We start from the raw sequence: 23,733 nt of genomic DNA, 5'->3' as shown, positions 1-23,733 counted from the left end.
AGATATGGAAATGACTTGCAGAACTAATTTTAATACAAAGCGGGGATAGGTAATGCATATGTATAGGCATATTACATCATATTATGAATATGTAATGAGTTGTCTTATAAAAACAGAGCAAGTTTTTGTGTCAGGCGCACAAGGTTTTGGCGGGACTACTCCCCCGTGCTGCCCAGCGCTGAATAAACATACCTACTTTACAATCTTACAGATTGTGGAGTCTGCTTTCCGCACGTCAGTTTTGGCGAGCCAGCCAGGAGGATCTCCACTCGGCTGCGGGACCGACTGTGGAGAGGACGCTCCTAGGCGCGCCCCGAGCATTTTACTCGGAGGAGTCTCCGCTGCCAGCCGATCACCGCGGGAGTGGACAACAGCCTCTTGAAGCTGCGGATTTAACGGTATGTTTAACGAAGGGACTTAAGCGTACGCACATTCGGGGCTGCTGATAAATCGCGCAGAGAGGTCTGGCGTGCAGCATAGTGCCCGTGGGTTGGGTACCTATAGGGTTCGGGACTGCAGTTTGGGACTGCAATTGGGAAACTCGCTGGCTGATAGAGCGGCCAGTAGCGATCTCGGGGATAGATCGACTGAGTTTGAGGTAACCGCTGTATCCCGTTGTTGGGAGCCAGGATGGACCTGCTAATGACCGGTATATGAGAAGCAGGAGAAGGGTAAGCGGGCCTCTTGTAATTTACAAGATATTTGCAGCTGCTAGAAGGTTGTTAACTGGAGCGATGCTGTGTTAAATTTCTCTGAGTATCGATTTTGGTTACGGCAATAAGGCATTTGGAATAGACTACCGATTTGAATTTGTCGAACCATAGTGTTTGTGTGAAGTGATGTGTGTGTGATTTTCTCTGAGTGCATGGACGTCCGTGAGAGTGGAATTGAGTGAGAATAAGTGAGAGTGTGGATGATAGGCGTAAAAAGAGAGAATTTAAAAGTCAGTTTGAATCCCTTAAGAGTATATTGAAAATGGGTAACACCCAAGGAGGGATACTAAAAAAAGAGTCCTCTGGGTTGTATACTCGCCCATTGGAAGGATATTGTTGGGAAGGGAAGCACAGAAAGTAAAAAAGACCCTCATTAAATATTGTAATCAGTGGTGGCCATTGTATAAGTTAGAGGGCGAAGTTAAGTGGCCATTTAATGGAACATTGGATTATAATACTTTGTTACAGCTTATGCTGTTCTTGAGAAGAGAAGGGAAATGGGATGAAGTATCATATGCAGATATGTTTTTCACTCTGCGAAACCATCCGGAGTGGCAAAGGGACTGTGGGATAATACCCCCACAGGACCCTATGGTACTTGCATTGGAGCGGGAAAATAAGGAGGGTAGAAGTAAATTGAAAAGATGCTGTTCTTCCTGCAGCATTGGGCAGAGGTGTACAAAGGCAGACAAGGTTCACCAAGCCCCAGAACAGGACTTAGATGACTTGTTTAAACCTCCCCCCCCCCGGGCACGGGACAAGGATGTGGATTCAGAAGGAGCTTTTAATCCTCCTGATAGCCCTGTATCTTCCCACACTCGGCAGAAGTCTGCCCTGACTACTTTACAAGCACCCCTCCGAGAGGCGGTGGGGCCAGATGGTGGAACAATGCTAATTAAAGTGCCTTTCTCCACTGCTGATTTGGGAGAGTGGAGAAAGATTGCAAAGGATTATAGAAGTGACCCGATAAGTGTAGCCAGGCATTTCCAATTTATCGTAAAACAACACAATCCCGATTGGAATGATATACAATTATTACTGGAATATTTGACTGAAACTGAGAAACAGCTAGTTCTGAAAACAGCAGGAAATTTGGCCGAAGATCATTATAAAATTATAGGAATGGATGTTAAGGAACATTTCCCCCTCCAAGACCCAAAGTGGGATGCTAATAGATCGGCACATATGCAAAGATTACAGGAATATCAGGAATGGGTTTCGAAGGGAATGGAGAGAGCAATTCCCAAAACTATAAACTGGTCAGCTTTATATGCAGTTAAGCAAACTCCTTCTGAGTCCCCGTCTGAGTTCCTGGATCGGCTGAGGGATGTGATGCGTCGTAACACGCCGCTGGACCCTGGGTCTGAGGTAGGGATCCAGCAATTAGTTTCTTTATTCCTGGGTCAATCTGCAGGGGACATAAGGCGAAAACTTCAAAAGCTGCGTTCTACAGAAGGTAGAAACTTAGAGATATTGTTGGATGAAGCGTGGAGGGTGTTTAGTAATAGAGAAGAAGAATATCGGCGGGGACAAAGGAAATTGATAGCTGCCATTCAAGAAAAAGGGGAACGGAGAGGTGGTAGGCGAGATTCGTTTCGATTGGAAAGGGATCAGTGCGCTATGTGCAGGGGCTTTGGTCATTGGAAAAGGGAATGTCCTAGAAACAGGGAAGGGGGTCGTAAAACCTCGGCGAACGTGAAGATAGCCAATGTAATAGAAGACTGACGGGGACCTGGGGAATCTACCCTAGCGGATCCACTGGTTACAATTAAGCTAGGGGAAAAGCAGCAGCAAGTGGAGTTTTTGATAGATACAGGAGCGACATATTCGGTTTTAAATCAAGCCTTAATACCTTTAGGAGATGATTACGTTGTAGTACAGGGAGCAACTGGCCAAAGTGAAAAGGTGTATTTTTGCAAACCTTTAAAGTATAAATTGGGAAAGCAATGGGGTATCCACAAGTTCTTATATATGCCCAACTCTCCAAAGGCACTTTTGGGGAGAGATTTGTTGGAACAATTAGGAGCAAAGATCACGTTTGAAAAAGGGGAAATTACTTTGGAGGTAAAGGTTCAACAATATACGCAGGCATTAAGTCTAGTCCTAACTAGTCTCCCCTCAGAAGGGAAAATCGATGAGGAAATTCTGAACCAAGTGTATCCAGGAGTCTGGGCTACTGATGTGCCTGGAAGAGCGAAAAATGCTCCACCTGTTGAAGTTAAGATAAAGGAAGGTCAACGACCAGTAAGGATTAAACAATATCCTCTAAAGAAAGAGGACAGGGAAAGAATCCGGCCAGTGATAGAAAATTTTTTGCAGCTAGGACTATTAAAGGAATGTGAGTCTGAATTCAATACTCCTATATTACCTATTCGGAAGTCCGATGGGTCATATAGGGTGGTTCAAGACTTGCGTGCAGTGAACAGGATTACTGAGGATCTCTACCCAGTCGTGGCAAACCCGTATACCCTACTGACTGTATTGGCACCTGAATTAATCTGGTTTACTGTTCTAGATTTAAAGGATGCTTTCTTTTGCCTCCCTCTCCACGAAGCCAGTCAAAAGTTGTTTGCATTCGAGTGGGAAAATCCTAAAAGTGGTTGAAAGACCCAGCTCACTTGGACGGTGTTGCCGCAAGGATTTAAGAATAGTCCTACCATCTTCGGCAATCAGCTTGCGAGAGACCTGGAATCCTGGGAAGTCCCGTCCGATAAAGGAAAATTGTTACAGTTTGCGGATGACATTCTGATCGCTACCAACACAGAGGAAGATTGTATGGCATGGACGGGTGGTGTCGATTGTGGATCTACAATTATGGACTGTTTGTTAAACCATTATATGCGCTAACAGCGACTGAGCAGAAACACCTCGAATGGAATAAAGAGGCTGAACAAGTTTTTGAACAACTAAAGAAGGCTCTGATGTTAGCCCCGGCCTTAGGACTCCCGGATGTGGGTAAGCCGTTCCTCCTTTTTTCTCACGAGAAACAGGGCATTGCCCTAGGAATATTGGCACAGGAGCTAGGTCCGTATCGTCGGGCAGTTGGCTACCTCTCTAAACAGTTAGACGCAACTGCAAAGGGCTGGCCTGGATGCCTAAGGGCAGTTGCGGCTGTGATACTAAATATACAGGAAGCCCGAAAATTCACCCTGGGCCAGAAAATGACTGTTTTTGTGTCCCATGCAGTGTCGGCAGTATTGGAAGCAAAGGGTGGACACTGGCTATCTCCACAAAGATTCCTGCGATATCAAGCTGTAATAGTGGAACAGGATCATGTGGAAATTGTGGTTACTAACATTGTCAACCCAGCTTCTTTTCTCAGCGGAAACACAGGAGAGCCAGTGCATCATGACTGCCTAGAAACTATTGAAGCGACATACGCAAGTCGCCCAGACTTAAAGGATAGCCCCATAGAAAATGGAGAAAACTGGTTCACAGATGGGAGCAGCTATGTCCTGAATGGCAATCGACACGCTGGATACGCCATCACCACCAGTCAAGAGGTAATAGAGTCAGGACCTTTGCCCATGAACACCTCCGCACAAAAGGCAGAAATAATTGCCCTAACTCGAGCTCTGGAGTTGGCTCAGGGCAAAACTGTAAACATTTACACAGACTCAAAATATGCTTTTGGAGTTGTACACGCACATGGAGCAATTTGGAAAGAAAGAGGTTTATTGAACTCCCAAGGGAAAAATATCAAACATGCAGAAGAAATTCTGAAGTTACTAGAAGCTGTTCAACTCCCTGAGAAAGTGGTAATTATGCATATTAAGGCACACCAGAGAGTGAGCTCAGATTTGGAAAAAGGGAATGAACTGGCGGACAGAGAGGCAAAACAAGTGGCCAAAACAAAAATAAAAGTAGCAGGGGCTTTAATCCCCGATAGGCATATTTCCCTACAAGATAAACCAAAATACACTAGGGAAGATCAGAAACTTATTTCAGACTTAGAAGGATCATATAATAAAGAGGGATGGGCTTATACCCCACAGGGAAAGTTAATTGTCCCCTCATATTTACTGTGGCACTTAATACAGGAAGAACATAGGAAGAGACATTGGGGAATGGAGGCTCTGTATAAACATCTGATAAAAGATATTGTAGCTAGAAACTTATATACCACAGTGAGACAGGTGACTCAACAGTGTGACCTTTGCCTCCAGACTAATCCAAAGAATACTCCCAAATTAGAAATGGGCCAGCTTGGAAAGGGTAATGGGCCTGGACAACAATGGCAGGTTGATTTCACAGAACTTCCAAGAAAAGGGGGGTACCGATATTTGCTGGTATTAACTGATACCTTTTCAGGTTGGCCAGAAGCGTTCCCAACCAAGGCTTGGGAGGTAACTAAAATACTAATACAAGAAATAATACCACGTTTTGGGGTTCCAGCAACCATATCCTCTGACAGAGGACCACACTTTGTTTCAAAAATAGTGCAACAAATCAGCCACCATTTAAGTATAGATTGGCAACTTCACACCCCATATCGCCCTCAGTCAAGTGGCCAAGTGGAGAAAATGAACCACTTAATCAAACAGCAAATTGTAAAATTGGGACAAGAAGCAAACTTGCCATGGCCTCAGTCTCTCCCTTTAGCCCTTTTGCATATACGGACAAGACTGAGGGCAAGGGAAGGACTGAGCCCTTTTGAAATTCTGTATGGACGCCCCTATGGAATACAAAAGGGGACATCAATGCAAATTGGGGATGAAATTATGACTTCCTATATGGTGGCATTGAGCAAGCAGCTCAATAAAATTGGAAAACATGTAATTGGGACCCGAGGAAGGGGTCTGGATGGGCCTGTACATGATATCCAACCTGGAGATTATGTATATGTAAAGTCTCTTGCAGAAAAAACCTTGAAACCACAGTGGGAAGGACCATACCAAGTACTCCTCACCTCCTTCACAGCAATCAAAATTAAAGAACAGAATGCCTGGATTCATCATACCCGTGTGAAGAAGTCACCACAAAAGCTTTGGACATCAGAAATTCAAGGGCCATTAAAGCTCAAGCTAAAAAGATAGGATGTGGGTTAAATTTAACATGATTCTGATAATTTTACAGGTGATAGACACAGCGGCCTGGTGAGAGAACTGGTATGTACAGGCGATTCAAAACATCACCAAAATTTTAAATAAGACAGATTGTTGGATCTGTACCCAAATACCAAGGCATGCTGGTTATGAGATACCGTTAATAGGCATCCCACTGCCAGTTTCCCTAATGAACCGCCAAGATGGCTCCTTTTGGGGAAATACAATCTGGAGCACAGACCCTCAGGTTAAGTGGGGACGAGAATTAAAAATCACTGTCGAAGAGACCAGCACACTGGGGGATAACTGCCTGGTAAGTTCGGGAAAAGGACTGTTCGTGGGAGAACACCTAAATTGTAACAGAAGTCGTACATTAAATATGACAGGTAGAGATTTGGGATTTTTGAAATTGAACTATACCGGTCTCCCAACCCCACAAGGGACAGGGTGGTATTGGTTGTGTGGCACAACGGCTCATAAAGTCTTGCCCATAGGATGGCGAGGAGCATGCACTCTGGGAGGTCTGGTCCCCAATATTACTATCATTGACGGGTTAACGCGACCCCCCATAAGGAAAAAACGGAACATCGTAAATAACCCCCTCATAAACAGACCAACGAGTTTCCACAGTTTTGCGCGATGGTTCATTCCGTTTTTAGGGGTTAGTGAGTTGGAAAAGGCAATAATAAACATCTCAGCTATAATAGAAACAGTAAAAAATAGGACAGTTGATGCTCTCCTGGCACTCCAGGAGGAAGTTACTGTCTTATCGAAAATAGTATCACAGAATCGTATGGCCTTAGATTTGCTATTAGCCTTTCAAGGAGGGGTATGCACTGTGATCAATGTAGATTGTTGCATGTATGCAGATCAGAGCGGGCGAATCACCGAGGACCTCCAAGAAATAAGGAAACAAGTAAATATTCTACATAAAGTGACACAAGACAACACTTCTTGGAGTTTTTTTTGAATTATGGGAGAAATTGACATCCTGGTTGCCCAATCTAACATGGTTAAAACAATTATTTGTAATGATCATTGTAATTGTCTTTCTATTTTTAATTATTAGTATAGCTGTCCGTTGTGGATTTTGGTGTTTTAAGGGAACTGGAAATTCCTATAGCGAATGGAAGAGAAATCAACTGCGACAAAAATTAGAATCTAATCAATACTTCGAGTCTGAGTAAAAGAATTTACTAATTTCTTTGAAAAGGGGGGACTGAGAGAGAGGGGGGGTAAGAGATAGGGTAGAGTTTAACAATTGTAATAGTCTGTTTAGCTGTTTAGGGTAAAAGTTGTAAAATTTAAGCTGTTTGCCAAATCTTACACGGTTTGCTTGGGTACTGTGATAAGGTGTACGGGAGTAAAGGGCTTCATGACCATATAAGTCCAGCTTTATGACCATATAAGTCCAAAGAAAGATTACAACCTTGCAAGAACAAACCAAAGCTGGTTCTGCGGTTTGGACAAAGAGCAGGACGTTACTGAGCCTGCGCCAGATGTGGGGGTCACGAGGAAGACTCACCTGCCTTCATCCTCAGGACCCCTGACGACCACCACCAGGGGACACTGCGCAAACTCAGTCGGGAGAGAGATATGGAAATGACTTGCAGAACTAATTTTAATACAAAGCGGGGATAGGTAATGCATATGTATAGGCGTATTACATCATATTATGAATATGTAATGAGTTGTCTTATAAAAACAGAGCAAGTTTTTGTGTCAGGCGCACACGGTTTTGGTGGGACTATTCCCCTGTGCTGCCCAGCGCTGAATAAACATACCTACTTTACAATCTTACAGATTGTGGAGTCTGCTTTCCGCACATCAGTACATCCAGAGCCAGCACCAACGCCACTCACAATATTTAATTTCAATCTTGTCACGTCAGCTGCTCCTCGCTGGAAGCATCTTCACATCTTTCTTAGCCTGAAGTAGGCAAGCCGCAACACAAGCTCACAGATCTTTGAGAAGTCTCTTAATCCTCGGCAATGCCCAGCATGATGTGAGCTCCCACACTGCTGGGGGAGTTTGCATTAGTTTTTTGGCCATTATTGCCACTGCTGCTGCTGCTGCTGTTGCTTATTACTATTATTATTATTTTTTTTTTTTAAAGAGGGTTGTGTTGCATTTAAAAGCTACTCAGCTTGTAGCTGGCTTGGGACACTGGCTCATCAGTTGAAACACAGCATACAAAAAGAAACATCTGGGACTGCCTTGCTCTTCCAGGGAACTGCAAGTGATAACCCTTTTCATAAATGAATCACACTTGATTTTAAAAGCAAAATGGTCCTGCTCTACTTTTGCTAAGCCTATCCTGCAATATTCTCCACCTTCACATAAATGATCGTATTCCTACCAAAGCGCGTCCATCTCTTTGTATGTAAACGGCGTCTTTATCTGAAATACTATTTTCCATTCTCTGATATTAATCCTTTTGATGTGTTTTCATGAGCTAACCCTTTCCCTTCCTAGACTTTCCGTTTTTTGGGAGGCTAAACTAGGAAAGCTTGTAAGCGCTCTCCTGTAACATAGGCTTTCCATCTGGTAATTACCACGTGGGTCCCGCTGAGCGACTGAAGTTGAACTCTGCATTCAGCAGATTGTGAACAGAAGATACCAAGAGAAAAATCAAAGCTTTAGATGTTTCCCTTAGCACACATTAACACCCCTCATATCAGTAAGACTTGTGTAGGCAGATCTGGGGATGGAAGTTGGCTCTGAGAGCTGCTTTTGAATTATGGGCATAACAGGCTTTCCCTAGCCATGGTAGTAATCTCTAGTGAGTTCTGTACCGATGCTGATACGTACGGTCTTTAATATCATTACGGGAAATTCAACATGTGGAATGGGTACAAAAAAGGCAATAAAGATCGGCAGTGCAGGATGCCCTTAATTAACAGAGCTGCTCCATCAAGCTCAGATAATTGTATTGAAATCACATGGGAAAATCTAAGGACATATGCAACCCCTCTTCTTTTCCCTTTGTTAATTAACTGGCAAGTACTGTGGTTTTCATTTTAAAAAGCCCCCAACAAATCAATATTTACCAGCAGGCTTCATTTGGTATCTGCTGGTAGAAACCAATTTGTAATGGCACCTAGAGTATTTTCAAGGCCAACAGTCACCCTCAGGAAAATACAGCCCTTTCTGCATTGCCGTCCATATGTACATACTGCTGTCTCCAACAGATGCAGAAGAAAAATATATTAAGCAAAACCACAGACACTCTTATCTATGGGTAAGGGACTACAGCAAGATACATAGGCGATCATAAAGAATGTGGAAAATCCAGCAGTTCAACAGCTTATTCTAAAAGAAATGCAAATTTCATGGAAGACCCACCCTTGTTTAAAGACAACCTGAGGATCAGTGTAGGCGCTGCCATTAACAACTATGTGATAACTAGAAGTAAAGCCCAGGCATAATATTACCCCACTGTGGTTAACCAAAGGCACACGAAAGAGAGATCACTACCTCTCTAGCCCCCTTTTTTAATATTTTTACCCCCCTGAACTAGGGTTACATGTGATATGTATCTGCTGTCTGTAATCAAAACAGCATTTAGCCCCCTTCAGAACTGGAGCATCTTCCAGGTCATAGTTTCCTGCTTGGAAAACACCACTCAAATGCTTGAGAAGAGCAGTTAAATGAAACCTCCACAGCGTAGTTGTTCATTATAATCACAGTTAATATTAACAAATGGCTGCTTGTTGGAAATGAAATAAAAATGTTGAAAATAAAACCACCAAGCATAGATGAATGAGATGCCTTACCAAACGGTCAGCAGGGAACAGATAAAAGTCACCATTTTGCACAGGGTAGATAATTGTAGCTTTACAAGAAATAATGTGCAACCTGAAAAGACTGCTCACTTGACTGTTAATTTTTTTCCCCTGTTTCTAACTTTAAATTTCCCCACCGCCATTTCTAAATTTCTCCCCTAATTTTGTCTCTACTTTTGCACACACAGTTTCAATCAATGTAACCCTGTAGGTCTTGGCTGGACTGATGCACAAGAGCAGAGCATATAAGCTAAGATGTGTCCACCCAGTAGTAAGAACAGACCCGTGAGTCAAGACCTCAAGTCAAGAAGGATGTGAGTTAGACAGAGGCAGTCACTGAGTCCTTTTTACTAAGTGGATACGATGGGAAGTCATGAACTTGAGACAAAACCATGTAAAACTTCGGACGTCGAAACTGTGAAGTAGCAAAATCATTATCTAATAATAAGAGAATAATACTTCTCACCTGATCTTGGATTTCTTTGAAAAATGAAAACTACTTTAAATCATTAGAAGTCACAGCTCCTCATGATATCAGAGGGCAAAGTATTACACACATGCATTCCCACCTCCTAACTTCTTGCAGCAACACCAGAGCTCAGCGGAATGACTGCTCTGCTGTGCTGCCCGTGAAAAAAAAATAAATGAAGAAATACACTTTGTGCATATGCTGCCAGCTTATGGAGTTAGGATGAGCTCGTACCAGGCTTTTTATGAGAAATACAACCCCCAAAGCAAGCTTCCCCAGCAGCTCCGGCCGTACCTGCTTCGTAGGTGGTGGCATGCGCTGTCATGCTCCAGGTGCTGGACCGTTGGCCTTTGGTGACCATGACGGAGAACTCGTACATAGTGTTTGGCTTCAGCCCTATCACCGTGTGACTCAGGGCGGTTGTGTCTGCCGACTGCAAAGAGAGGGAGCGCACATCTTTAAAGCCACCCTTCTGGCTGGTCGCCAAGCAAAACGCAGTTACAACGGATGCCTTTTCCAAGCAAAAGAGCTCTACTGCTACTGCACACCTTAACGGGAGTATTTTTAGTACCATAGGCAGTTAAATAAATTATTGTGATGCTTTCTCTTTTCCCAGACAAAGCAATTTGCCATGCATTTTTTTCCAATGTAAATTTTGTCCTTCATATGCATACGCATTCATATGCCCATATGCAGACAAAAAATAGGAGCGTTTCCATTTACTTAAAACACTCGTTTCCAGTCTCTTTGATGGGTTTCTTCTAAAAAAAAAATAAATTTTTAACGTCTACTTATTTTTAGTGGAGGCTCAGAAATCATTTTGAGCCCCAGGATGGCCCCAATTATGGCTTCCCATTTCTGGGGTGAACACATATTTATGACAGAGATCGAAATATGACCCAGGACCCCTGCATAAAGATGCATTTTTGTATTCATAAACCACACTTTTGCTTGGTTAAATATAATATTCTTACATATTAGATTATATTTGAAACATAACATTGATTTGCCTTACTGTGATGTGTTATGAACAACTAAACATATTGCTGTTGATGTGAATATTAAAGACTTAATTTATTTTAGCTGATTTAGCTTTTTACCTCAGCCTGCAGTAAGGAACAATCTGAGCCAAACTGCTCTAGTATCAAAGGAGACAAGTGAGAAGAAAATTATTGGACAAATTGGTGACAACTGAATAAAATCAATTCCCACGCTTTTCAAGCTACAGAGCCTGGTGTGCAATCCTCCAGCCTGGACAACTTACAGGCCAGTGAGTAAACGCGGTGCACACTTTTACACGTCTGTATGTCTACGGACTAGAGTTAACTGAGTAAGGACAACATGCAGATGACTGCATCGCAGGACTACCTTGATACTCATGGTTGGGAAGCGGTTCACAAGAAGGCATCTTGCTGGCATGCATCGGTAACGCCATTTCGACGCTAAATTGTCAGCTGATTCAAAAATAAATTGCCCTTTACTAAAAACGGGATGTCAAGTTTCCAGCACGCCACAGGCTAAAGCAGTAATATTCAAGGGGGAGGGGGAGAAATTTCCTTTGCAGAGACATGAATGCATGGGCTATTGGTTGGAATCGAGGAGCTTAAAGGTCTTTGCCGACCTAAATGATTCTGTGGTTCTATATATGCCTACTTATATGGTTCTATATATGTTACTTAATAGGAGGACTTAATGCAATACCAGATTTTATCCTTTTCGTACTCAATTAAAACTCCCAGCTCTTGAAAAGCAGCCGTTTTGCAACTTATCTGTACTAGGGGTTTGCTCCAGCAGAGAATCTCCCTCTATAAAAAGTCTTATTGAAGAAAAGACATTGCTTATAACCTGTGTGTTCATAAACTACTCAGCCAAACTACTCAGGCACTTGCCAGAGACAGTAAAATCTACCTGCTGGAGTTTATATAAATTATTCCTTGAGTAAAGGCTGGATTTCAATATAGGGAATAATAATTTTCTCCCCCTGAAAAGATTTTGGAAGAAATGAAATAATTTACGGCATAAAATACTCCTCAGCATGACTGAGGGTAGCTAAATCTGATAACTATCACTGTGAAAGCCCTCAGATATTACACACAATGAGGAAAAATTCACATGGAAAAAAAATAGGGTTTGAACCTATTCCTGGACAAAACAGTCTTTAGTAGAAAATAAAGAGGTTGGGTTCTTTTTTTGTAAAAAGGAAGTTATTTGTCTCCAGTGGAGTGTTTTTCTTTAACTGTTTCACTCAGTACTAAATATTAGCATCTCAATAGTCAAAACATCCTTGAAGTCAACAACCCATTGAGATGAAGGAGGTGTAACTGGAGCGAGTATCTTTAGTAATGCCACGCCATGCGTGTTTCGGATGGTCTGTACAAAGTAAAGTTGGCAGGGCGAAGCTGAATTTATAAACTTTCCACCTTCCACGGGAAAGGCTGAACCCTTCATTATCTTAGATGTGATATATGGTTTTGAAGCAATGGGAGACTTTAATGGGAAAATTTCAAAAGACTGGGAAATTCAATGCCCACACACAGGCAAGTGCTTTGGAACCTATTTGTGAGCCTGACCCAAACCCTTCCAAAGGAAACAGAAGTGTTCCCCGCTGTTTTCCAAGAATAACACAATAAGGTTTTATCTTGTTTCCTTGAGAAAACGTGGTCGTTTCAAGCAAGCAGACCCTCTTGAAAGATTTTTGATTGTTTCTGCTTCTGGCTGATTGAACTGGAAAAATGAATCAGACCAACTCTTTACATGTTACTCACAGACTGGCCAAACTAGAGATGGTGGCAAAAAAAAAAAGGTAATTCCACTCTTGCTCCTCTCCTGCTCCTAGAGCCCTGCGTGGTGGCTCTGGAAGAGATGCCCACCTGCTCATTCTAGCAGAAGGCCAATGAGCTCAACACCTCCAAGCAGGACCTGCTTCTCCCACGCAGTGGATTAACAGGGTTATTCTTTAAGCATTTTTGCTGCCCCCCCCCCCCCCCCCCCCCCCCCATTTTCCACCGCGTGCAGCTCAGTACGTGCACTGGGAAATCAGAGAAAATGCTACGATGGACATCATGCTGCCTTTGCTGGAGCTCTGGTTTCATCCCGAGAGCTGCAAACTGGGACTTGCCGTGCTTCCCTGTGCTGTGCTCCTCATTTCCTTGGGCATGGAAATCAATCTCTAAATAGCAGTCAGATCAAGGTAGGGCACCCAAAATATTACAACGCATCATTTTGGCACCCGTCATTATCTAAGAGCTCGTTACAACTGCATGAGCCTACAAACCTTGGGTCTAATATTGCAGATCGTCAGGTCAGCATGGGAGGTTGCCAGCAGTACGGCAGCAGAGGTAAAAGCAAGGTACGGAATTTTATACCTAGTCAAGATGGGCTATTACTTAAGGGCATGGACTTTTACACCTTGTAAAGATGTGCTATTATTTAAAAGATTTACAGTGGGTCAGCACCAGCAGAAAAAAGCCAGCTGACCTGAGTCTCCTCTGAGCTGGTGTGAACACAACCCAGGAGTAACGCAACCAACGTGGGTAGTTTGCGGCAGCAGACGGACGCAGCTGAGTGCCAGCAAGCCCAGTTCTGATGGAGCCGTGTAAGAGGGAGAGCCAAAAAATCACACCCAGCAAAGGGACTGAAGGCAAGAGATTCTCCACCATCATTCCCACGTCTTCTAAAAATGACCTGGGAAATATCTCATGAGTATAGAGTCCGTAGGACAAGTGTACCCCAAATCTGAAAGAGGTGGAGAGCCTTCCTCTGAGGGGTTGGAAAGGTCAGCCTCTATCCAGACACACCGCTCAGGCTCTGACCGGAGGAGCCTGAGGGCTGGATAGAGCATGGCCTATTCCATAGTCCTTGTAAAAATGACTTGTACGAGGCTGCTTTTGTTAGAACAGAGAACAGTCAAAAAATGAGGCATCCACTTGCAGTATAAAAATACATCCATAGCAAACAACTCACTATGGATCGATACGATCCTTTAGGCAAGCGAAAACAACTATTATGGTAGGGCACGGGAGGAAGGACATGCTTGTCATGGGGAAGGTGGATGTTATATGAGATGCAATATAGAAGCTGACGATAGTGGGGAAAGATAGCTTCTTGCTCAAAACCAAGCAAACAAAAAAGCCTAAATAAAGGCTGTGCTTGTTCCTTCCCATTCCCTGTCCCACCGTATCTCTTTGCTGAACTGCACGGGCTCTGGTACTGCTTTCATGGGGACTTGAAAAGCAATTTCCATACAGAAAGTAGCGTGCTGCTCTCATATCCGCTCAAATTGAGTTTTCTCAGAATTTCTCAGAAATTCACCTTCGGTTTTTGCTATTTGGGATAACAGTAATAGGGGTGGTTGGACTTGTGACACAGCGTGGGTGGGTTTGCAATTGGTGTATCTTCCTATTCACGCTGAGCTATTGTGCTACCAAATCTGTGACTAATTTATATTTGACTGATAAAGATTAAAGATCAACATTTTCAACAATTGGCATGAGGAATTAAAAGGTGGCATTTTCATCCAGCTAAACACACAGGTTTCTAGGAAGCAGTAGTTACTCAGGCAAGTTTCCTTTTGGTTAGAATGGGAATTTTGGTTGAGGGACATTCGTAAAAAGCCAATTCGGAGCCTTTGAAAATAAAATATGAACAGATGAAGTAGCTCATAAATTCATAACGTGTTAAAATTTCACCTTGTACTTAGCACTTGTCGAATAGCTCATTTTCCATCGGACCGTGTAGAAGCGAACCTCCGTAGTCTTTTGGTTCTTTGGGACAGAGTTGTCTGCCCAGATGACCCTCACTGCATCATGAGTAAGTGCAACAGCCTGGACACCTACTGGTGGGAGCATGGGGGTGGAGATATCTGGGACTGAGGTAGGGAAATCATCAAGCAAAGGATAAAAATCAACTTCTAATGGATCAATGGGGTCTGGGTCCATACATCACCAAATGAGCATTCCAAAATAAATGAATAGGTAAGTTAAACAGAAAAACAAAATGAAACACAACACAAACAGCCACCAAGGGGCACACATCACAATGGGTTAAATGCATGGCATTAATGAGGAGGAGGAACATGAGGAGAACAGAAAGAAAGGCATTAATGCAAAATGAGAATGCATCAGCAACATTTCAATTCCATCACTACAACAAAACTAACCAGCGCTAAGTGTTATTTTTCCTGACAGGGATAATGGTTAGACTGGATGATCTTAAAGGTCTTTTCATCTTTTCCAACCTAAATGATTCTCTGAAAAATACTTCCAAGTATGCTGTGTTTTCTTCACACGAGATGCATCAACGCAGTGTCTCTCTATAACTTTATTTACATTTTCCTAAAAAAATCAAATCACTTAAATGATATATTATCAGAGACGCCTACAAAGTGGAGGGTGCATTGTCTTCCAACCTGATTTACAGACACAACAACCTCTTGCATGCGTAGGATGACCCAACATCTGCTAGGAAAACCAGAACATAACCATTTCTGAAGAAAGATCATCTTGCACTTGTTGGTTTAAGATTGTCAGCACATTAGTTGTGTTAAATGTGCACATCCAGGCGTGGAGACATGGATAATCTTCAAGCGGGCTTCTTCCACGAGGAACAAGCACAGCTCCTCTCCCACGTCCCTGTGATCGGGTGGTCTTTGGGGACCAAGACACTGAGCACCATGTGCATGCCACAGCGGTGTGCTATGCAACATCAGAGGTTAATTCTGGCTGGCTTAATTATTGAGACAGTGGTACATTTCATTTCACTTCCAAAAGTTGAGATCTGAGTGGCATGCTCACACCTTCAGTGAACTGAAGCTGCTGAGATTACTGTGGCCACGATTCTCCTGCCACTTTGCTGCAGAGAAGGTTTCTCTAAGTTATGGTGGTGTGAGAGAGGAACCAGACCATGGGTCAGATTACTGCTGTTACAGTCACAGGGAAAAAAAAGAAAACCACCAGCCACCCACGTACAGAATTCCTCTCCAGCATTCGGTTCGGCCCCGATGACATTCACGCTCTTGGTTTCTCCAGGGCTCTGTTGGGGCTGCACAGTGATGGCACCCATGTAGGAACCACAGACCATTTCTACTCTGTTTGAATACCTCTGGTCCTTGTTGTCTCAGCCAGCCAGCTTCTGACCTATCTTACTGACCTTACTTACTGATTCATTATTTACCAGTTGTGATTTTACTAAATACAATTCCAAAATGCAGTAGGCAAAGTGCGCCAAAGCAAGCCAAAAGGTTCCTTGGCTTGTTTATTTCCCCCCCTAAAATAATGTGCTAATTAATTAATCAAAGCATAAATGACTCTAATTCCTAACTGATAGTTGCTAGAGTTTGCTCCATGTGCAATTCCAGCTCCTGACACTCTTTGACCACCCCTGTTTTACAGTTTCGGAATTCTTATTCAGACCTTTGGGAGGTCACAGCCTTCAGAGGGAAAAACAGAGGCGACAAGGATCTTTAAAACGTATGCTAAGCCATGAGGTTCAACCTGCCTCTTGTGTTGCTTCTTTCATCAAAAATTGCTTTATAAGAAGTTTTAATACGAGTGTTGAAGGAGATGAAGCAACCTGGTTGTTGCTGTAGTGATCCAGAACTCAAACACATGGGGAGGAATAGGCGGCTGAATCTCTTCTTTGCCTCAACCTGGGGAATCAAGGTTCTGCAAGTTGAAAACTAACAGTTTCTTTTCCTGAAGTTTTCCAAAAGAACTGGCTGTAAACTTTGGCAGGTGAGCAATGCCTGTTCCTGTTGGGGTTTGTAACAAACAAAACGATGGAAGCTGATGTGACTGGAGGAGCCAAATTGGCATTTTAACAAATGCTACGCTTCCCTTCGATTTTTCCTTCCCATACTGACACCTGAAGTCCTGCTGTAGAGGACATTATGAAATGGTCAGTGTCAATCGATCAAGATAATTCAGTTTCTGAAATATGTCACCACTGACCTGAGGAAGAGGCAAATGTCTATAATCCCAGGGTGGCTGAAAACAGGTCCCTAAGTACCACCTCCACGTTCCACCAAAGTTTCCTTTGCTATTATTTTACGCGTGGACATCTGTCAGCTGGAAATCGCCATCATCTTGACAGAAAAGAGTTTCTGGCTCTCTTTGGAGTTGCTTTGCAAATATTGCATGTTACAGAACTTCAGTTTGCCCACCACAGCCACACAAGCACCCACCAAAGTATGTCTATCTGGATAGCTACATGGGCACACAAAGCCACTGGGTTTGGTTTTCTTTGGTGCCCAGGGTGTGTCAGCTCACCCACTGCTGGGGGAACACAGTTCTTGCACTTTCCTGCTTCAAGAAAAGAGGTTTTTGAGATGTTCCTCCACAAACAACCCAGGCCACCAGCTCCTTTCAGAGGCTGCATCCCATGGGCGGGAGGTGGTTGGATGATGCTCTGGGTACGGGTGTCTCTCGGCAGTAAGAAAGAAGCACAGAGGTGTGCTGCTCCCAGATACGGTTCACCAAAACAGAGCCCAAGCCTGAATTACCTTGTTCACACCTGGATATCATTTCGTTTATGAGAAGTTATATATACAGACATAAACTCATTGGGTAATTTTGAAATAGAATCAAAAAGGAACTAAAAACTTCAAACTAAAAGTATATATAGATCCTGAGGCAAAGTCACTGAAAGATTTTACAAGACACATGCTCAGCAGGAATGACCTCTGTAGACTCCAGACAAGAAAGATTAATAGTTTTGAGCCAGAAGTTCCCTGACACTTATTATATCTAAGGTACCTTGTTACAATTGCCCTTGATGGTGTAATTAATCTCTTTTTTTTTTTTTCCCTCTCCTTCTAACTTTCCAAGATTTCTTATAGGAATACTTCACAAGACCACATGGATAACAGCTGTTTTTCCTTGGACAGCCACAGAAGTGCCATTTGGTGGGTTTATTCCTCGCGGTCCACCCAAGCCAGCGTCAGTGATCGGGTTTGCTCTCAGTGACACAGCTCCCTTTCCAGGCAGCTCTGAACACCATAGGTGAAACATGAGAAAAAAAACTTCACCAAACAATGGGGTTGCTCCAGAGGAAAACCACCTTTTCTTTTTGTTTTTCTCTCAGTTCTGTTCTTTTAACTCCTTGTCAGTCCCAACCACACACCAGTGATTGCAGAAAAGCCACAAAGTGGTCTGGAAGACAAGTGCTACACAAGAATAATTCTGATTTTATAACTTTGCTAGCACCCCAATAATACAGCTGTGAAAAACATCTGCCTAAAGGCACCCTGCTCCGTTACCACTGGGCAGTCCCTTCTGTGAGCCAGGAAAATATCATCAGTGTGCTCCTTCCCCTTTTGCAACCTCTCTCCATGCTCCTGTAGATGTGCATGATGACAATGTGTTTTTCACTAATTCACTTTTACTTTAAACTGCTTTAAAAAGGCAGGAAACAAAACTAATTTAATCTGGGCTTCATTCAGCAAAGCTATTCATCTCTATTCTGCCCTGATCTTTAAATATTTACATTGTTTGGGAGTCATGCTTCTCCCAAGCCAACTTGCACCAAAGAGTAAGCACTTGTAAGCATCCCATTAAATTTATACAGCCAATTTCTGGAAAGGGTAAATAATTCATTCTATCTGTGTAGTTACAATAAAGTGGAAAATGAAGCCAATTTATTCTAGCGGCGACTTTGAGGTTGCAGAGCTCTTCCCTTCCATTGCCTTGACCAAAATATTTTGCTGAGCATGCACCTTTGCAAGGCTCACAGTGGCTGCTGGGGAGCAGATTGTGCCACCGGCAGAGGCAACTCACCTGTCATCGACCTGGTGGTTGCGCTTTCGTACAGGGGCACCCCTTCGCCGGCGTTGTTAAAGGCCTTTAAGGAAATCACGTAATGGGAACTTGGCTCTGCAGGAGAAAACAAATAAAGCAAAACAAAACACACACTGTTAAGGTCAGGGATGCAGAAAGGATGAGCACTTTCCTGAAAAAAAAAAATCAAGAAAAAAGAAAATACAATTAAGCAAATGCCTGTGCAAAGTAATGGGCACAGCTGCTGCCCATCCTTCTTGTTTCCCTTCCAAAGGTTTTATTTATCCCATCCTCCAGGTGCTCTCTTCATCACTAGCGAGCTGCTGAAGTACTCCCTTAAGCCACCTGCAGCTCTGCCTGCACAAGAAAGCTGGAACTGACTCCGTGCATCACCCACTACGGCTGACCCACGGCTCTGAGCAGGAGCCTCGGTGGTGCTACTACCCCTGGAGCTCCAAGGAGGTAGGGATGCAGCGGGACACCAGCTCGGCACAGCCCGCACAGGGATGCGCTGCTCGCCCGGGGATGATGCACGAAGAGATGGCTGAGGGTCACCAGCAATGTGTTGCCTTGGCATCCTGAGACTGGTACCAGTAAACAGCTCTCCAGCGCTGCTTGGGTGGAACTCGTGCTCCTCAACCCAGCCCAGAACAGCTCACGCACCCCCAGAATCTCCCTCTGGGTGCTGAGCAAAAAGCCTCCCTCCCTAATTTCTTGACCTCAGAATTACACCGCTAAGAGCCATTTCGCCACTTTTTACCCCCTGCGGACTCCCTGCGCTGTGTTGTCAATATGAAGGATGTGGCAGACAACCAGTAACACAAGGAAATTCGTTTCTGGGTGCACGGACACCCTGCACCCACTTGTGAGCCCTTGCTTACTGTGGGGCTGTGTTAATTATCTCCCTAAATGAAAACAAAGTGAAACGAGCACATCAGTCCCATGGTGGGTTTTGCTGCAGCTTTCTGAGAAAAACAAGGCAATCCATTTTCCTGATTTTTTTCAATGTGAATTGCTTCACACACACACACACATTTTTATTTTTTTTAGCTGTTCCTTCTATTTGTGCAGAAGAAAAGCGCAGCTGAATACATTGGGTGGTCATACACCTGCCAAAGATGGGAACTGCCTCCTCAGAGTTCTTTCCTGAAAAATAAAAAATGTTTGTACGTGAGGAGGCATTTATTTAACGTGACATTGCAAAAGACCTGCTGCAGAATTACATATTTGATCTACATTAACACCAAATCAGCTCAGCATGATTAATACTATTACAGTGAATCTGAAATGAGTAAATAATCTTTAAGTACTTATTGCATATTGTTACTAATATTCTTGCCACCCACATACTTTGTACTCGATTTAACGTCCAGAAGAAACACTGACATATTTGTTTAATATTCAGGTGATTTCCACGCTTCTATCACAAGGGACCTAAAGTTTAAAAATTGCCAAATGAATGACTGGTGCATTAATAACTCTCTGCACTAAGTATTGTATGGTTATTAATTCAGTTGGTACTCACAGTAATATCATTAGTCATAAGGAAATTATTTTGTATTCACAGAGGTGTAGTATATATTTTTGTATGATTTCCACAATATATTAGCATACTACTTTTAATTTCTAATTTCACCAGGTGTTGTAACTCTCCAGATTCCCCACGAATATTTATTTATTGAGCCATGAAATCGTTATTTAGCTGCGAGTTTAAGAATGTCACATTCAGTAGTTTCTGCGGAAGAAAAAGAAATCCATAGGCGCAGGCTAGACTGACTCCATCTCGCTCCCACCCATGTCCCGGCTGTTGCGCGTATTTAGGAGTATTTAGTTTATAAGGGCTAAGTTTATAAAGTGACCGCGGAGACAAGCGCCTCTGTAGAACAATCCATCCCACCCTACTATTAGTATTTAAGAAACAGAAGATGAATCAGCCCCTAAGGGTTGGTACGTATCGCCACTAATTATGGCCAGAGCAGAGATCTGGCCTCCGCATGGCTTAACTTTTAAATAATGACACATAAATTTGAAAAGAATGTCACCCTGAACACTGATTTTTTAAACATGAAAGATCACTCGAGAAACTTGATTCTAGAAATTACTGTCCAAACCCCCAAAACCCCATAGAACTGTCACATCTAATCAAAATACATGGTGAATTCCCAGTAATGAATAAGCAAAGTGAGTGATTTACTATTAATTTGATCATGAAAAATATACTCACAAAACCTGATAAATTAGGTGGGAAAATGTGATAAGTTCATGGAAAATTTAAAAATGGTGACTCTGTAGCACATACTTCATTACAACTGCCCATTGAATACAATATATAGTCTAGCAAATTTCATAAATTGAACTGACTGACACATGATTTATGTTTATAACTAGGTTGGGTAAGGTTACATTTGCAAAAATGAGCGATGATTGGGATAAGAATGCGATCTGTAGCTTTCTGTTAAAAACATGAAAAATTCAGGTGGTTAATTTGAGCTGTTGCTAACGAGTGATAAATAATTGCTTGAGCCTCCTCCTAGATAAGAGGGAAAAGGCAATTTGCCACGGTACAGTGTGTGAGCACAGTATTAGAGTTCAGTTTAGTCCGATACAGTGCAAAAGTGGAGAAGCATTAGTATTATCATGTGGCAGACAGTTGCTTTTTGAACTCTTATTGTCTATTAATAATACTTACGGGGTCACTCTGGTGCTCTTTTTGGTAAAATGCCACTGGCTGGAGTGGGAGTTCAAATGAGGAAAGCTTTTCAGTGTAAACCTACTAATCAGAGCAGCAGCTAATGGAACACAAGGGTCATTAGCACTCCCGGCAGAAACACCCCAAAGAAACTGAATTGCAATGCAGCTGCAAGAATTCAGAGCTAAATTCTGGGGTTTTTTTCTCCACCGACTCCCATTTATCACAGCGAGGAACACAACTCCATAACAATGATGTTACCATTTGTATTTGCTCTTCTGCAGTAGAAGGAGAGAATTACATGCTTTTTTTTGTTTGTTTGTTTGCTTGTTTGGTTTTTTTTTTCCAGCAGAAGAAATCTCTTCTTGCCTTGGAAGAAGCTGAGCAAAGAATTCAGCTTTAATTAGAGCATCACCCAAGGATTGCCATGTCAGTATTGGTGTGCAACATGCTCTGGAAATAAAGTTGTGTTGTGCAGTTCAACTTGGGGGGAAAAAAAAGAAAAAAAAGAACAAGAAGTTCAAACTGAGCATGAACAAAATTGATTTCTTCTACTGACAGATGTGGTTACAGGAAAGCAAATAATCAGCAAATACCAACTCTATTCAAGATACCACAGTTCTTTTCTTCTTAAAGAGGGTAAAATTGTGACATCTTACAGCCATTACATGGGGTCTTTTGACAAATCTTGTGCTTTCACGTCTAATTTCATTTTCTCTTTAAACTATAAATATAAAATAAATGCTTGACCACTAGATGTGAACACCAATCCAAGGAAAGCTCCTCACCTTTAAACTACCATCTCAGAAAGAGGGTAGAGCACTCAGCTGACTTTCCAGATCAGCTCCCTTCTCCCTCAAATAAAAATTCATGCTCAAGCACTCGTTCTCACTTCCCATTTTAACCACTCCCTGACATGAGGGACCTGCAGAATGCTATACGGGTTGGTACCCTAGGAGAGCTGAAGCTAAGACGGGGTGTCCTGATCATCACGACAGCGCTGCTCAACCCCATCACACCACTCAGAGCTCCTGCCTTGTGCTTCAGAACAGCTGAATTTCTTCTAGTGCAACGTAGCGAATATGACAGCAATAAAGGTAAGTAATCTGCTCATTAATCTTCTCCTGATGCCTTTACCGGTGCCTTTCCTGATCCTAACCGACAGCGAAGTAGCAGTTCATTGAGCTCTCATCCCTTTCACTCTGCTTGAGCATCCGCGTGAGTCTGAGTACAGCATCCCAACATGTCCATGATGCCACAGTTTGCTGTGGAGGAAAGCTCCCAGCTTTTGTGCCCCCCCCTTTTTTTTCTCCCCCATTATTAAGCTCTTTTTAACTGTAGACTCCTGAAGTCTACCCTTGGGATGGCAGACAGGAGTAAGGTATCCACCATGAGGAGCTACAGCCTCCCTGTAGACCAAGTGGGACCAAAGATACCTTGTCAAAACAGATGGGGTCTGCCAATATCCTGCAGTAAAAGGACAGGGCGGGGACTGCAGCAAGAGAAATTCCTATTAGTTATTAGGAAAAAAAAAAATAAAAAATGAGGGCTGTCAAGCGCTGAGGCAGGGGCCCAGAGAGGCTGCGGAACACCCATCCATGAAGGTGCTCCCAAGTCCCCTGCACATGATGCTGGTACCACCCAGAGCTTCCTTCGAAGCCGGCCCTGCTTGAACAAAGACTTGGCCCATCCGACTTTAGGGATCCCTTCCAACCTAAGTCATTCTGTGCTAATTAATACTTGCTCACACAGGCGGGGTGAGAGCAGTAACCTGGCTTTGGTACCCAGCTGAGGAAGCTCTAAGCCAGCTGCTGACGCAGGACCCTTCGGTCTTCCCTGTTGCTGTCACCCCTTGCTTCTCCAAAAGCATACTGACTCCCCTTTCTCAGCAACGAAAGGAGTGCAAACACAAATGCTAGATTTTGTTGGAAGCAGAGTAACACCTGCAGGAAACACCCCATTAAAAGAGAAAAGGTCTTCCAAGAGAATTATGTCTATGCCCTGCGTGTCCTGCCATTGCCACCAATGCTGAAACACCCTCCGAAGGGCAGGAAAGCCATCGTTCACCGTTCTCTCAAAAAGCAGCCAGGGAACAGCCTCCTTTACTCCTGTCTGGGTTTGTGAAAACATCATACCTAGTAATTGATAGCACCAGTGATCAGTTCCTAGCCCTAGTAACGTTTGTTTATTTCCAAGGAAAAGGTAATCTACCTACCTGACAAATGTCCACCTGAAGCATAAACTCACAGACAAGAGTTATT

General features: G+C 43.1%; 1 protein-coding gene and 1 long non-coding RNA gene across 2 annotated transcripts in view; one reads left to right on the top strand and one right to left on the bottom strand.

The window, feature by feature from the left end:
* The window catches only part of LOC121080430 (netrin receptor DCC-like), a 156,059-nt gene that overhangs the window by 52,343 nt on the left and 79,983 nt on the right, over positions 1 to 23,733 (bottom strand). The window contains exons 9-11 of the mRNA XM_040578449.1: positions 18,784 to 18,879; positions 14,701 to 14,879; positions 10,307 to 10,445 (exon numbers count right to left, since the gene is read on the bottom strand). Coding sequence (XP_040434383.1) covers positions 10,307 to 10,445; positions 14,701 to 14,879; positions 18,784 to 18,879 — 414 coding nt within the window. The remainder of the gene's footprint in view (positions 1 to 10,306; positions 10,446 to 14,700; positions 14,880 to 18,783; positions 18,880 to 23,733) is intronic.
* On the top strand, positions 188 to 1,656 carry LOC121080363. The gene is made up of 2 exons (XR_005825343.1): positions 188 to 398; positions 1,182 to 1,656. It is a non-coding gene; the product is annotated as an uncharacterized LOC121080363 (long non-coding RNA).

This window comes from Falco naumanni, chromosome W (assembly GCF_017639655.2).
Source record: "Falco naumanni isolate bFalNau1 chromosome W, bFalNau1.pat, whole genome shotgun sequence".
Taxonomy (NCBI): Eukaryota; Metazoa; Chordata; class Aves; order Falconiformes; family Falconidae; genus Falco; species Falco naumanni.
Note: the sequence above shows the minus strand (reverse complement) of the source record. Positions and strands in the feature narration are given on the sequence as shown.